We start from the raw sequence: 15891 nt of genomic DNA, 5'->3' as shown, positions 1-15891 counted from the left end.
AGATGTAGAAATTAAGGCCCAAAGAAAGGGAGGATTTGAACTTGGCTCTTCTGCCTCAAACTCCTATATAGGTATTATTTCTTCACAGATAACATTTTACAAGCTGTCCACAACTACAAAGTATTATAATTTGGACAAAACAATCAAAATATATCTTAATATTAAATAGAACTTAAACTACGAATTAAAATAACAGCAAGTATGCTTCAGCATATTTCTTTCTATACATATTCCTGTTGGAATTCATCAAGCTAGTTGCTATCTACAATACTTGCTTTTAAGTTGTATATGTAAACACTCGAAGTCTTCTATTCCACAAGTATGTTGACTATTTCCTTCAGTAAGAGTTCTGCTAAAGTACAAAAGCAAATTATATTTTAAATATTTTGAATAGTATAAAATTACAAGACAAACATTTCAACTCTTTTCTAATTCAGAATCCCCACAACACAAAAGATCTGTCAAATTAAAATCTGACTACAAAGCGGTTGATTTGCTGTCTATTGGTCTTTTACAATTCACCTCCAAAATTCATGTCTTTGAAAAGCTGCCCTGTGAGATCCTCTATAATAGGGAAAACAATTTATAAGAGACTTTATCAACCAGTTGCACATTATTTCATTTTCAACACAGCATTTCAGAAACTCAAACATTGTCTAGTAACCTAATAAGGAAGATACAAGTACAAGCAGAAATGGTTGTGTATGTTTATTTTACAATTAAAAAAAAAAAACCTATGTAAATTTATATGCAAATTAGGCAAGGCTCTCCAGGGATCTGACAAGCTGCAGGGGACCCAACTGGATTTCACAAAATGTAGTTATCTCCCCACTCTCGAAGAGATTCACTACAGCATTTAAATTTCTCCTGTTCTCAAAATTTCTTAACTAACACGTGAAGAGGTATACCATCTTCTCATTCAGACAATTGTTAACTTTAATACAGAAAGCTTTTCCAGTAATATGGTGTACCTTCATTTTGATTTAAAACTGCAACAAAAAGTATTTCATAATTTTTATTGATGGCATTTATCCCATGGTTTAACATGTTAATTATACTGTAATAAACATGGCTTTAATATTAAACTTTTCCGTATTATCCAAAGTCACCACAGTCCATTTCAGTAAATATAAAAATATATACTTAATACTTTGTACAATACTGGTTTTTGGTCCAAACAAAAATGGATCAGAAAAGCCAATAAACTCACTTTAAGAATTTCCAATTTTCTTTAAAGATTTTCTAAATGGATTTAGGCAACTTTGAATAATGGGATTTACATAATAAAATCTTGAGACAATACTAAACAAAAAAATGTCGTTAACACACAAAATTAAAATTTCAAGTTCACAGATTTATGTTATGCCAAAAAGTACGTACAGAAACAAAATTGTATTTACACAAGTTTCATAATAAAATAATGAAAAGGCGAGACAAGGTGATGGAGCCATAAGAATGAAAATATAGAAATAGCATATAATTATTAAATGGAGAACTAGATCTAACAAGTCCTTAGCATGGACCATTCTTTAATCAGTCTTCCTCTATCAGAAAATTTTAGTGCACAATACACCCAACTCACTCACTTCACACATACACCAGCACAAACTCAGCATAGAAATCATTCATTTCAACATTCTCTAATCTATACAGAATCCCTCACTGATAAAATTACAATTTCAATGCGTTCCATTAACGCACATTAGCGCACATATTGGTGCAGATGAAGAGGTATTATACAAAGCCATTTGCTGTGTAGGCTACACTCATATATATAGCCAGACCATGCCAAGTCAGTGGATAAAGAAGTTGCTGGATCCTAAAATAATTTTGCTTAAGAACCTCTCTGTCACCAGCTCTAGCTAATTTTTTTTAAAGGAGAAAGGAAGGTAGCAGAGAATGGTTGGTGAAGGGTAAGAAGGGTGTAGGGGGAGAAGGAAAAAACCTTTTGAAACTTAAAGATGTTCTTAAGCAGAACTGATTTTTAAAAACCCCAGCACAAGTAAGTGAATGCAGAGTACAAGTTGTTAAAATTGATGTTTCTATCACCATTCTGAAATTTATTTCCTGCGCCTAACAGCAGTTTTTATCTTCCGACCAGAAACTGAAGTGCCAGAAGTAGAAAACATATTTTTTCCATTTGTCCTGCCAAAAAAGAAAAATAAAGAGTCAGTATATGACATGAGGGGAGCAGCTGGGTAGTGCAGTGAATGGAGCGCCGGCTTGGAGTCAGGAATATCTAAATTCAAATCTAATCTCAGATGCTTACTAACTATATTAATCCTTATTTGCTTCAGTTTTTCATCTGTAAAATGAGTAAACACTGAAGAACGAAGTGGCAAATCATTTGAGTATCTTTGCTAAGAAAACCCAATGGGCAAAAATTCATTGGATCATGCAGAGTTGAACACAAGTGAGCAATTCAAACACAACATATAACATGATACTCATTCAGGTTCAATATGCTTCCTAAGGGTGGCTTATAATTAAAAAAAGAGAAATTAATTTTTAATGGAAATCCTTTGGACTACATAGCCTGTATGTGAGAAAAAAGTTTGCTTTCCCCCACATATTGTACTTCTCTGCTATTAATAATTCTAAATTTATATGAATGATGAAATAAAAAATTACTATACTTCTCTACCTGAACACCAACAATACCAAGATGAAAAAAGCCAATAAATTACCTCCAACTCAATAAAAAAGTCTCTCTTACCCCACTGTAAATGCTGCTGGAGATGGGTTAAATGGAAATCCTGTTGAGCCTGAAGGCTGGGCTGAGGCGGCAGGTGTACCAGCATTTGCACCAAAGGTGAATATTCCTGATGGATTGTTGTTTGTGAAGTTGAAATTTGCAGTGCTGCTTCCAAAATGGAACACAGAACCTAAAAGGTTCCAAACAGAAAGTATTTCAAATTTTGTTTATCAAGGCAAAATTAATTTCCCATATGCTTTACTCGATCTTTTCCTCAGGGACAGGTAAAGACTATTGGTCTTTGCAGAGGGAAAAAAAGAGTAGAATTTATGTTCTTCTTGTACTACTGGGTTTGAGGGGAGGAACATATATATTTTCTACAGTTACAGAGAATATTTGTAGTCCCCCAAAAACTTGTAAAAGTTTGTAACTTGTGTTCTTCAACTTAATATGATGTAATAAAAACCAACTTGGTATAAGTTCCAGAGATAGACAACAGGAAAGATAAATTTTTTTAGTGATGTATAAACTAGTAAAAGGACATAACAAAGACAAAAATAAAACACAAAGTGTCAAAAAGAAGCACAAATAAAATATTATGTAATACAGGAGTTGGGGTGGGGAAAAGTACTTTAGGCACCATGAGAAAATGGATACAGTCAGAACACACAGTCCAGTTTGGCTGGAATATATAGAATACAATGAGAGAAGCAGAAAAAATCTGAACTTTAACCTTACAAGAGCTGAAGAACACTCCTGAGGAAAGGCAATATAAGCAGATATATATGTACAAGGAAGATTGCAACAATGTGAAGAAACTGTTAAGGAAGCTACGTAAATGTCCAGTGCTTATGTAAGAGCAATGGCAATGTAAACAAAGAGAAAAGTTTGGGTGGTAGAGGGAGAGAAGGAAAAGAGATAATTTTATGCAGCATCAAAAACATTTGGGGAGTGGGAAGAGATTTATCATAAAATATGGTGCTGTAACATTGTTATATTACACATAAAGTAATAATATAAAATATAGTAACACTAATTGTGAACATGAGACATAAAATAAATGGTTGTCATCATACAAAAGAATGAACTCAGAAGGTAGAACAGCTTTAAGGAAACATCTAAGCTTTTGCTTAAAAATACTATAAAAGAAGGAAAGGATGTCATCTCCTTATTTAATACTTAATAAAAACTATAGCAAGTTAGACATTGTACTTTTCTTTGAACAGCAAAGACACAACTTTCAGAGAGCTGCTTTAGGATAGACTCATCCCAGCAAAGGGAGACAGCTTTGGTTAAGCTTAGATTTCTAGGTTAATCAACAGGTATAGTACAATTTAAAATACAAGACACCTAAAAAGGATTTCATCTGCTGCTTCAGACTCAACTCATTCTTGAACCCCAGGCCCTCTTTACAACTGACCTTATCCTCACCCTTCAGGCCAGATTTATTCCAGATCCACATATTAAGATGTGGAGGCTAGCCTCCTACCCATTAGTCTGATGGGACAAAAGATAACTAGTATTCCACCTTTTGTAATAATGATCCACAAATCTGGGCTACTAGGGAAAGGGGGTAATCTGATAGAGACGATGCAACAATCTAATATAAAACACCAAGAGTTGGAGTGATATAAATACTACTTCACACACACATACACACAAATTTTTTTTTTTTTGGGGGGGGGGTGAAGAGGGGAAGAGAAAGAGGGCAGAAAAGTCTTCAGATTAAGAAAACTAACATCCAGGTATAATGAATAACAACGGCAATTTAGAAGTCAAGGGAAGAGAATAAGCTATAACTTTAATAAACAAATATTAATATATGCTTTTAAAAAAACATATAGGAAATTGTTATTAAGTTGAATATTGGAAACTGACATTCTCCATTCTCCAATACTGATATTCCTCCAAGTATAACATTTTATAAAACTTCTTCTCCCTACAAAGGCAAGGCTCAAGACAAGTCCGTTTCTAAAGGAAAGGACATGAATATGAAGACGTGCAGAGATTTCTTGAAACAACACACAACTTACTAGAATTAGAAGTTGTTCCAGAACCAAATCCAGGTTGCTGAGTAGGCGCTTGTCCAAAGACAGGAGGTTGGTTGCTACTTGACACTGACCCAAAAGCAGGGGTTGAGGGTTGGGAACTAGATGAAAATAATGTTGACGATGATAACGATCCAAACCCTGGAGTACTAGACTGACTGGTACTTTGTCCAAATGCTGGGGTCTGGCTGGTACCAAATACAGGACTGGCAGAAGATGTTGAAGACCCAGCACCAAATACAAAGGAAGAGGAACCTACAGGTATCAAAAATGTTTTAATTAACTTTGAAACCAAGTTTATTATCTGGAAATAATTTTTATTAACTCCAAGCTTTTAGTTTTCAAGTCTTATCCATTTTTGCAAAAAGAAAACCTATTAAAATTGATTCCTGTAGAAGCAGCATGGTGTAGAACAAAGATTGTTGGACCAGGAGCAAGGCAATCTTAATTTCATTCTCAGTTATTACCAACTAATTGAGCAACTATGATTTCCTGGGCCTCAACCCTTGTAATTAGAGGTGAAAAATGGGGGTATAGGATTCAAGGAGAATTGGTTCTGGATCTTAATGACTTGGGTTCAAATATTGCCTTTGATGTGCATTACTCTTTTATGTAATCCTGGACCAGACATTTAATGTTCTTGGACTTCACTTTCCTCATGTGTAAAAATGAGGAAATTGGATAACAGCTTTTAAAATTCCCCCAGCTCTAAACCTAACATCCTATAAATTTTCATTTTAAATAAACATAAGTCTTTTTGTTCCAGTGAGCAAACTCTATACAGTTTACGAGGTGGACAACCACTGGCAATTCTCTAACTCCTGGGAATTTATTTTCTCTAACTGTAAAATGGTGAAATCTACCCTGTTTAGTTAGAAATGTGATAGTAACAATCGAATGAGGTCACAGGAATGAAATGCAGAAAAGGAGACTGTACAAAAATAGAGAAATAGAAGTGAGAATTGAGTTTCAGGGAACAGCCAACAACCTAAAAGTTCACTTTGATGTAGAGTATAAGCAGTTAAGTATATGAAGCCAGTCTGAAAAGATAGGTGGGTTATGAGAAATTCAAGTTAAGTTGTCACTTCAAAGCAATGAAATTATCACAGATTCTAAGAGGTCATTTCATAAAATGTCCAACTATTTTGGAAAACAATTTATAATGATGTGGAAAAGGAATTCAGAAAGGAGGAGAGGGAAGAAAGAAACTGTATAATAAAAAGATATTCATAGCAGACTTTTTATGATCTTTAAAAAAAATGATTCTAGTCCTTATTTCCAATCAGTCTTCCATCAGCAGCCAAATTAATATTTGTAGGACCCAGATGTGACTGCTGACTCCTTTGCAAACAAAGGGGTATAAGATATATAGCAAAGGCTGTAATTCCTCCTCTACTAAGAAGGAAGTATATTTTTTCATGTTCTCTGGAACCAAGATGGATCCTTATAATTACATTTCAACTGTCTTTTGATCCTATCATTTATTTTCTTAATTTCAATTAATTTGATTAACTAATTTTGTGAGGAGTAAAATGGCACAATTGATAGTAGTAGTGGATTTAGAATTAAGAGAATCTGGATTCAAATTCTGAGTATAGACTGCTATTTAACCACCTGTGTGACCTTAGGCAAATTCACCTAAGCTTTTTGGGTTTCAGTTTTTCTAATCCATTAAACAAGAAAGTTGGACTATATAACTCCTATGGTCCCTTCTAGATCTAAATCCATGATACTAAGGAACAAAATGTCTGTCAATTGGGAATATCTGAACAAACTGTTTCATATGAACATAATGGCACATTATTATGCCATGAAAAACCACAAATATGAGTAATTTAGATAAAAAAGGGGAAGACTTGTATAAAATGATGGAAAGGGAAGGAGGGAGACTTGGAAAGCAACACAAAACAATGGCAACACTATTAAGCCAAACTGACTGCCATGATTAAGTTTTGTCCTTGAGAACAGATGTTGGCAATGCATACTTCTCTCTCCTCTGGAGAGATGGGCAGATCATAGATACAGAATCTTTTTGTTTTTTGCATCAGGAGTGTGCAGTGTAATATATCCCAGAAAATGGTGATACTATACCCAAAAAAGGCACCAATAATATATTTTTTTCAAAACAGATGGGAACCAGATTGTTATATGCTTTAAAGGTCAGGTGAAGAGTTGTTTTTCCTCCCTAGACGTGAAAGTTATATCTGCAAAAGATATCTGTGTAGAAGTATCAGACATTTGTCCTAGGAATTATCAATTGACAATTGTGTAAAGAGAATTAAAACTAAAACCGGAACTTGATAAGGGCCTGAACTGGGGAAATGTTCATGTGAATGAAAAGAAGGTACAAGTAAAGTTATAGAGGCAGAATCAACAAGAATTTGGAATTATCAGAATTCTCACTTAATAACTCACAGAGCAGAAAGTAAACCGACATAAACTTTCTAAGTCAAGTGGAAGAGGAAGGGGTTTTTAATTTATCAAGTCTGTACACGAACTGATGCTGAGTGAAATGAGCAGGACCAGGAGATCATTATATACTTCAACAACAATACTAGATGATGACCAGTTCTGATGGATCAGGCCATCCTCAGCAACGAGATCAACCAAATCATTTCTAATGGAGCAGTAATGAACTGAACTAGCTATACCCAGAAAAAGAACTCTGGGAGATGACTAAAAACCATTACATTGAATTCCCAATCCCTATATTTATGCACACCTGCATTTTTTGATTTCCTTCACAAGCTAATTGTACAATAATTCAGAGTCTGATTCTTTTTGTACAGCAAAATAATGTTTTGGTCATGTATACTTATTATGTATCTAAGTTATATTTTAATATATTTAACATCTACTGGTCATCCTGCCATTTAGGGGAGGGGGTGGGGGGTGGGGTAAGAGGTGAAAAATTGGAACAAGAGGTTTGGCAATTGTTAATGCTGTAAAGTTACCCATGTATATATCCTGTAAATAAAAGGCTATTAAAAAAAAATAATAATAATTTATCAAGTCTGATACAGACTATGAGTCTTTTCTCAAAATAATGATTTTTAAATGCACAAAATAAAAAATATAGAATTATAGGGGAAATCAATTGTACTGAAATAGTTATCAACATAATAAAAAACTCAAGTCCACAAATTCTAGATTAACAACTCTCATCTGCAGATACCACAGATCATATATAAGGAGGAAAAGAGACGGGTATTTAAGTGCCTACTAGGGACCAATCCCTGTGCTAAGTGCTTACTAATATTATTTCATTCAATCTTCATAACAACCCTAAGAAGTAACTGTTATATCATCACCATTTTACACCCGAGAAAACAGGCAGATAAGTTAAATGCTTTGCCCACTTACACAGAAACTAAATGTCTAAAGCTAGATTTGAACTCAAGATTCCCTGATTTTTGGGCCCAGGTCTTCTATATACCGTTCTACCTAGCTGCTTCACAGAAGAATGAAAAAAAATTTAGTAAATGTTTATTGCATGCCAGATATTAAGGATCTAAATATAAGCAAGAACAGCTCTAAAGGTGTGACACAATTTCAATATTAACTACCTACCCTAACCCTGTACTTTAAATATACCTGCAGAGACAGACGGTGTTGTAGCTCCAAAACTGAAGGTGGAGGACGAAGTGTTACTGCTATTGGCTCCTGTGCCAAAAACAAATGGACCAACAGCAACACCTGTGCTAGACGTGGTGGCTGGTTTGTTTTCTTGAGAAAACACAAAAGACGGAGATGTACTGGAATCTGTGGGGTTACCAAAGGCAGAACTGGTCCCTGAAGAGCTGGGCTGTCCAAACATAAAGGCAGCAACAGGTGGGTTGGAGGCAGAGGCGATACCCCCAAACATACCACCACCACTAGAAGTAGTTGGTGTTGGTGCATTTGAGTTGGAGGAACTACTGCTCAAGAAATTGAAGACTGTCTTCGTTGCTCCTTGATCTGCAAAACAAAATCAGTGAAAAGTTCTTATATATCCAAGTCCTCAGACACTGCAACATCATGACAAAAGAAGTCTGTGTGTTTCAATGCTACCAGGAAATTTTAAGGAACAGGCATCTAAGTAAAGCTTTGATTTTTAAATATTTAAGGTCTTGAATGTGCCTAGTGATCATTAAGTCTTGATGTATCCTCCCTGTACAACCAATATTAAATTCTGGAGTTTGGGATTGGTTTTTCACTTATTTCACCCACAGGCACAGTGTTCACCATGAGTAAAAATGTTATTGTTTGGCTATTATAGATAATTTAAATATTAGGTTTCTCTTATGGTCTCTATTTACTTTCCAGAGTTCTTTCATTTCAGGTAAACTCAAGAGAACTATACTAGAGCATCCAATTCAGGACAAGTTAATATTGGCATATAGTAGGTTTGTGACTATGTAAAAATGATGCTATGATACTCAGTTGCTATAAATGTTGAGCAAATAAAGCTAATTTTAGGAGTTATGAAGATATGGATTCAACAAATCTCCCCAAAAGGACAAGGGGCAGCTATGTGATACACTGGATAGAACATCATTCCTGGAGTCAAGAATATCTGAATTCAAATCTAGTCTCTGATATTTACTAGCTATGTGATCTTGGGCAAGTCACTTAACATCTACTTGCTTCAGTTCCTCATTTGTAAAATGGAGCTACACAGCAGGGAAAAATAGCAAATCACACAGTATCTTTGCCCCAGAAAATCCTATAGACATTGTCCATGGATCATGTGGAAACAAACAAGAATGAATGACTGAATAACAACAAAAAGAATGAAGGATTCCAAGTATTACAAAAATTCATTATTTTATGATTTCAGTCTATCATCTTCATCCTTTTTTCCACACCAATTTTCAACTCATGTTTTTCTGGTGTTATAATAAAAAACTGGAATTTTCTTTGATACTATACCTTTTCCTCCATTCAGAGTTTAAAAAAATAATATTTAAGTTTTAATATATTTGTGCAGATTTCAGATGATATCCAACTCATTTATTTGAGGTTTAACATCTTTAAATATTCACATTATTTTCCCATTATAAAGGCAATTTAAAGCAAGACTTTCTTTTACGCATCAGCTACCAACTCAGACAATCATACGATCACATAATTTGGTGCCAATAATACACCTAAAAACTTCTTAATTTGTTAAGAACACAAAGGAAATGGCGGCAAATTTGGTAATGCCTTCTTTCCCAAAACAACATAACTACTCAAAATATCCTCTCTAGCAGAACTCCATTTAAACTAGGCTAATATTTCTTCTCTTCAATTTTAAGTGGATAAAATATGCCAACTTTCAGAGGCCTGAGTTAAGGATGGCAAATTTTTCCTCAAAAGAACTTATTGTAAATTGAACTGTTTTATGAAGAATGATGTTATTTCTAATATATATATATATATATATATATATATATATCCTTAAAGTATTTAACCAAAATGCCTGATGAGCCAATTTTCAAATCAATGCAAATTCTGAGCTCATCATTATTATTTTACTACCCTTAGAGGAGGCATGTTACTTTAAATCATACTGAAAACCATCTTCTTTTATTTTCCCATTCACTTTCCCACTTCCAGTTTCTCATACTGAAATCTGTTCTGATTCTGTATATGGTTTGCTTATTCCATTATAAAAGAAGCATTATTAACAACAAAGCAGCAAATTTCCATTTCTGATGCTACTGAAATAGACGAGATTCATATTAAGTTATTTCTATCACAAATTTCTCTCTCGATCTTATGTGTGTGTGTAAATTAACAAACCATCAAATTTCTTGCTATCTTGGGAAGGGGAGAAGAGAGGGAGGGAGAAAAAATTTGGAACTCAAAATCTTACAAAAAGGAATGCTGAAAAAACTATCTTTCAATGTAATTGTAAAATTAAAATATTATTAAAAAGAGAGAGAGTGTGTGTGTGTGTGTATATGTATCTATCTCTGTATTTATAAGCAATGGACTTATTCTATCCAAAACACGAGAGTGCTTTCTCTGTGGCTCTGATTATATTCTCAATCTTTATAATAAAAAAATGTTGGTTTGTCTAGCTGTTTTTCCTAAGTAAGAGCAATTCATGTAAATACATATAATTTATATTCAAAAGTGATAAACAAAATCTCCATTAAAGCACCTATGTAAATCTACAGATAGTACAAAACTGATTTTCAGTGACGTTTCAAAGCCATAATTTTAACAATCAATTAACATCAAACAAATACTTATTGCTACATTACTTTGGAACTTCTCCATTTAACTTTATGCTCATTAAAGTGAGGTAAGGGACTATTTTGAGGGTGGGGGTATTTGTATCTCTACCACTTAGAATGGTGTCTAGACATAGCAGGCCCTTTGTTCAGTGTGGCAGACATGGACTTACAAAAGGAGGGAAAAAATTACTTACCCTCAAAGACAATTCTAAGATTAAATGGCAATAATAATCACTTATATAAAGTGAGAAACATTAACCAAACTTTTACTCTGGGTGGGCTAATATAATTATTAATACAAATTACACTCATCAAAAATGGAGTATTATCCACGCTAAGTATGTTTCACAATTCCATATAACTATTCATTTTCAATCCACTATACACCTCCCCCAACATACACACATACACACACACACACACACACACACACACACAGATGCTACCCTCCTTTCCCAAGCAGAGATGTTTTTTCTCTCTGATGATTTATTTTTAAACACTAATTTCTCCACTGTTGTTATTGAGTTCTTTCAGTTATATAGGATTCTTTGTGACTTCATTTGGGATTTTCCAGCCATCTTGTCAAAAATACTGGGGTGGTTTGCCATTTTCTTCTCCGGCTCATTGTACAGATGAGGAAATAAGACAAAGAGGATTATGGAACTTGCCTAGGGTCACACAGTTAATTTAAGTGTCTGAGGCTAAATTTGATCTAAGGTCTTTCTGACTCCAGGCCTGATATCCTATTCACTATATCATCTAACTGTCTTTCTTCCATTAAAGAAATATTTATCTTTCCAGCAATTTAATTGTTTCTACAGATAAAAGCAACTTTACTTCTTTTACTTCAAAGAGGTTAAATGTGTGAAAAATTTTAAAATTCTATTCTTTCCAGAATAGTTTTTCCCAACTCCCATCTCTCATAATTTGATTATCCATTAAGGAAAGCAGATAATTTATCAATTATGTGATAATAAAGGAATTAATTATGTCAATAAAATATGGGAATGAGTTACTTAATCTTATAGTATAAAATTATAACTTTTGAACAGTCTGTTAAGATCCTTGAATTAAGAGTTATTGGATTTGACAAGCCAATATGAATACATGTACTTACCAGATGTAGTATTAGTCTGAGTCCCAAAAGCAAATAGGACCTTTGCTGACGGCTCAGTTTGATTTTCCACTGGTTTTGTCAAGTTAAAACTAAATGCACGTTTTGCTGTACTTTCATCTTTGGTTTGCTCAGAATTCCCAAAGGAAAACACCTGTTGAGACTTTGGCTCCTCGCTGTCAGCTTTCTTCCCAAATACTAGAGAAGTAGCTGAGGTAACAGGCTCTTGTTGTTTCTCCTCTGTCCTTCCCATAACAAACACTGAAGCAGATGGTAAACAAGCCGATTCCACGCTGCCAAAACTGAACCCTCCTCCCTTGGCTGCAGGAGTTTCTTCCTTATTTTCCTCTGGCTTCTTAAATGCAAAAGGAGTCACCGCCATATTTTTTGTTTCAGTGGATCCAAAGCTGAAGCCACCCACTCCAGCCTTATTCTCAGAGGGGGCCATGGTGACAGTGGCAGCAGAAGAGGTGAGACCAGCAGTAACATTTGTACCAAATGTGAAGCCTGCTGTTGTAGATGTTTTAAGCTCCTCTTTCTTTTCTTGTGGCCCAGAACTGGATGACCCAAACTGAAATGACACTGAAGTAGATGGATTGCTTATGCAAGAAGGAACTCCAAAGTTAAAATTGTTATCATTCTTACTGTCTTTTTTACTCTCTTCTGATTTACAGTCAGAAGATGAAACTCCAAACTTGAAGTCCCCTACAGGTTTAGAAAACTTAAAGCCCCCACTCATGGGGTTTGAAGATGCAGGATCTGATGACACGCCTAATTTGAAGCCCCCTTGTTCACCAAATTTAAAACTTCCTGTGCTTGCTACCATCTGAGAAGACTCAGAAATGGATGCTGGAATACCAAATTTGAAGGATGGGGCTCCACAGTCTAAAGATGAAGAAGGGGTGCCAAAACCTTCAAGAACAAACAAAACAAATATTGATTGTGCAGAATTAATAGTAACTATTCTCAAAGAATCAAAAGAATAAAAACATTTACAATCAATTCTTTAAATATACAGAGTATAACTATGGTTTGTTTTGTAAGCTTTAATGAGCAAGTGTCCCAAATTAGTTACCCAAGTTGATCAATACTAAATATAAAGTGACTCATGTGATAACATATGAAAAAGAAGCACAGCATGCTGGAAATTCAGAAAATTATATGGGCATTATTCTAACAGTTGAATGAATAGAGACTATTCTCCTTTTGAAGAAAACAGATCAAGTCTCTAGTTAGCTTAAAATTGAAGATATCAAGGTATTTGTGGATAATCCTACATAAGCTTACCAACACATAAACCAGTTTTTCTTTCTCTGCAAAAGAACTCCTCAGCAATAAATATTATACTATAAAATATAGTGAAGGACAGGATGCAATCCAACACACTTTTCGTTGTTGTTTAGTCATTTCAATTGTGTTTGACTCTTCATGACCCCCAATTTGGGTTTTCTTGGCCAAAACACTGGAATGGTTGCTATTTTCCCCTCCAGCTAATTTCACAGATGAAAAAACAGGTAAACAGGATTAAGTACTTTGTCCAGGACCACACAACTAGAAAAGTAAGGTCAGATTTTGAGTCCAGGAAGATGAGTCTTGCTAACTCTAGGCCTGCTATTTACTCTATCACCTAGCTGTGTTGAAATATACTGCACTGTGACTATCTAAGTAAAGTTTACTTTATTCCAAACTTAACTAAGTATGACATAATGGAGAGAATTGTGGGCTTTTAAATTAAGAAGCCATTGATTAAAATCATATTATAGATATCTGTTAGCTATGTTATCCTGGGCAACCACAACATTTGTTAGCCTATACCTTCATCTATAAAAATAGTGGCAATAAGAGCACTGAAAAATTCTTGTGAGGTTCAAATGATAAGTAAAATAAATACTTCAAAGTTTAAAGTCCCTACATAGATGTGAATAATTGACTGAAGATCTTAAATAAGTTTAAAAAAAAAAAAAAGGTGATGTTTTTCTTCCTTCTCCCCTTCTTTTCGGAATTACAATTCTAGCTTTTTCCTCATTAAGAAGGGTCTCTAATATATCAATGTTCTACCCAAATCATGACACCCAGCAGGAAACACAATTATCCATATGTTGTCTAAAAGAAGAATAAGATGAAACTACTATCTTCTGTATTCTAGATATGATGCTTTGAAAAAATGTAGCCCAAGAACACATAAGCTTTTTCTTTTTGGCAGTTGTCTTATTGCAATGATAACTTGTGAGATGACAGTCTACTAAAACCCTGAGGAGAGGCAATGTGGTATTTTATACATACAGTTTACTATATATATTTACTATATAAACATAAAGTCCAAAATATATAGGAATATAAGTATATTCCTAGAAATATAGTCTTAAGACCTGAATTCAGAAATCTTACCTCCCAACATTTACTCTCTGAGCCTCAGTTTGCTAATTTGGAAGGTAAACATAATAATATTCATAGCATTTCTCTCATAGGGGTGGTGTAAAACAAGTTAGATAACATAAAGCATTAAACAACTTTTATAGAATGACAGATAGAATTAGCTCTTTTTCAAACAAACCACTATATAGCCTTGTCCTCTCCTCCAACTTATATCTGTGAAGTTGACTTTTTAAACTTATTATTTTAAATAATTTTATTTTAATGTCATCTACCCATGTATTACCTCCTCTTAGCATTATATTTTCTGCAAATTTTATAAGTATGCCACCTCTACTTTCAACACATCATAAATTAAATTGTTAAATAAATAGTGCAGGCCAGGATATATCTTTATTGCAGGGTGCTCTTATTTTAACAATTGTTCTTCAAATTCTAAATGAGGGTTAGCTTTTATCTTATATTTTTAAATTATAAAAAAAATCAACCCAACTTGAATTTCTAATCGACAGAATGTGCAAATTCTATTGTACTCTACTGGGAATTAAATAATAGAATCTTTCCAGCTCAAAACACACAAATTCTGATGACATGATCTGGCTAATTACATAAATTTTCAAGAAACAGATTTAAACTAATAATTCCAATGGTCACTTGATGACATAGCACTTAAAGTGTAAATAAATATACAATTAGCCCTGAAGGTTAGAAGTAGGGGTAATTAGGGAGTGATAGCAACATCTTGACTACTTACCTACAAATTCTGATTTTGTGCCTGGCTTTGCACTTTCACATGCTACACACTTTGTGTCGTCTGCTTTGTTCTGTACCAAGCACATTTCGCAGTCCCAACTTCCCTCAGGTTTCTTGAATTTGTCCAATCCTAGAAATCCTCCAGAAGGCATGGAAACAGAAGTTGTATTACTACATGGCACAGGTACTGAACCTCCTCCTAAAAGAGAAGAAAGAAAGTATTAGGATTCTTTTAATATATACAAGCAGATCTCTCAAAGAATGCAATTTAGTTCATGTTCAACCTTTCTTTGCTTTGACTTAGTGGGAAGAAATCTGTTAAATGTAAAGACTACTACAGCAACATTTATAGATGAGATGGCATTCAATGGGAATCATTTCCATTCAGATGTGAAAGTAATTTTCTTGAAGTACAGATCTAACAATGTTGCTTCCTCACTCAAAAAATGCTGGTGGATTCTTATTGGCTTTTAGATAAAATACAAATTCCAGTTTGATTTTTAAAGTCCTTCACAACCTAGTCCCAACCTACCATTCCAATCTTATACATTATTCCATTTTCTATATGCTATGGTACAGGCAAACTGGCCTTTCTGACGTTTGTTCTTCACACATAGCTCTATTACCCGTTTCTGTGCTTTTGCAGTGATTTTATTATCCCAAGGCTAGAAAGCATTGTTTTTCACCTTCATCTAGTAAATG

General features: G+C 34.2%; 1 protein-coding gene across 1 annotated transcript in view; it reads right to left on the bottom strand.

Annotated features, from left to right (window-relative positions):
* Positions 1-683: 683 nt before the first annotated feature.
* Positions 684-15891, bottom strand: part of NUP153 (nucleoporin 153) — a 72931-nt gene continuing 57723 nt past the window's right edge. The window contains exons 17-22 of the mRNA XM_031946807.1: positions 15191-15388; positions 12067-12975; positions 8338-8700; positions 4729-4998; positions 2717-2885; positions 684-2145 (exon numbers count right to left, since the gene is read on the bottom strand). Coding sequence (XP_031802667.1) covers positions 2061-2145; positions 2717-2885; positions 4729-4998; positions 8338-8700; positions 12067-12975; positions 15191-15388 — 1994 coding nt within the window. The 3' untranslated portion in view covers positions 684-2060. The remainder of the gene's footprint in view (positions 2146-2716; positions 2886-4728; positions 4999-8337; positions 8701-12066; positions 12976-15190; positions 15389-15891) is intronic.

This window comes from Sarcophilus harrisii, chromosome 1 (genome assembly GCF_902635505.1).
Source record: "Sarcophilus harrisii chromosome 1, mSarHar1.11, whole genome shotgun sequence".
NCBI classification, from domain to species: Eukaryota; Metazoa; Chordata; class Mammalia; order Dasyuromorphia; family Dasyuridae; genus Sarcophilus; species Sarcophilus harrisii.
Note: the sequence above shows the minus strand (reverse complement) of the source record. Positions and strands in the feature narration are given on the sequence as shown.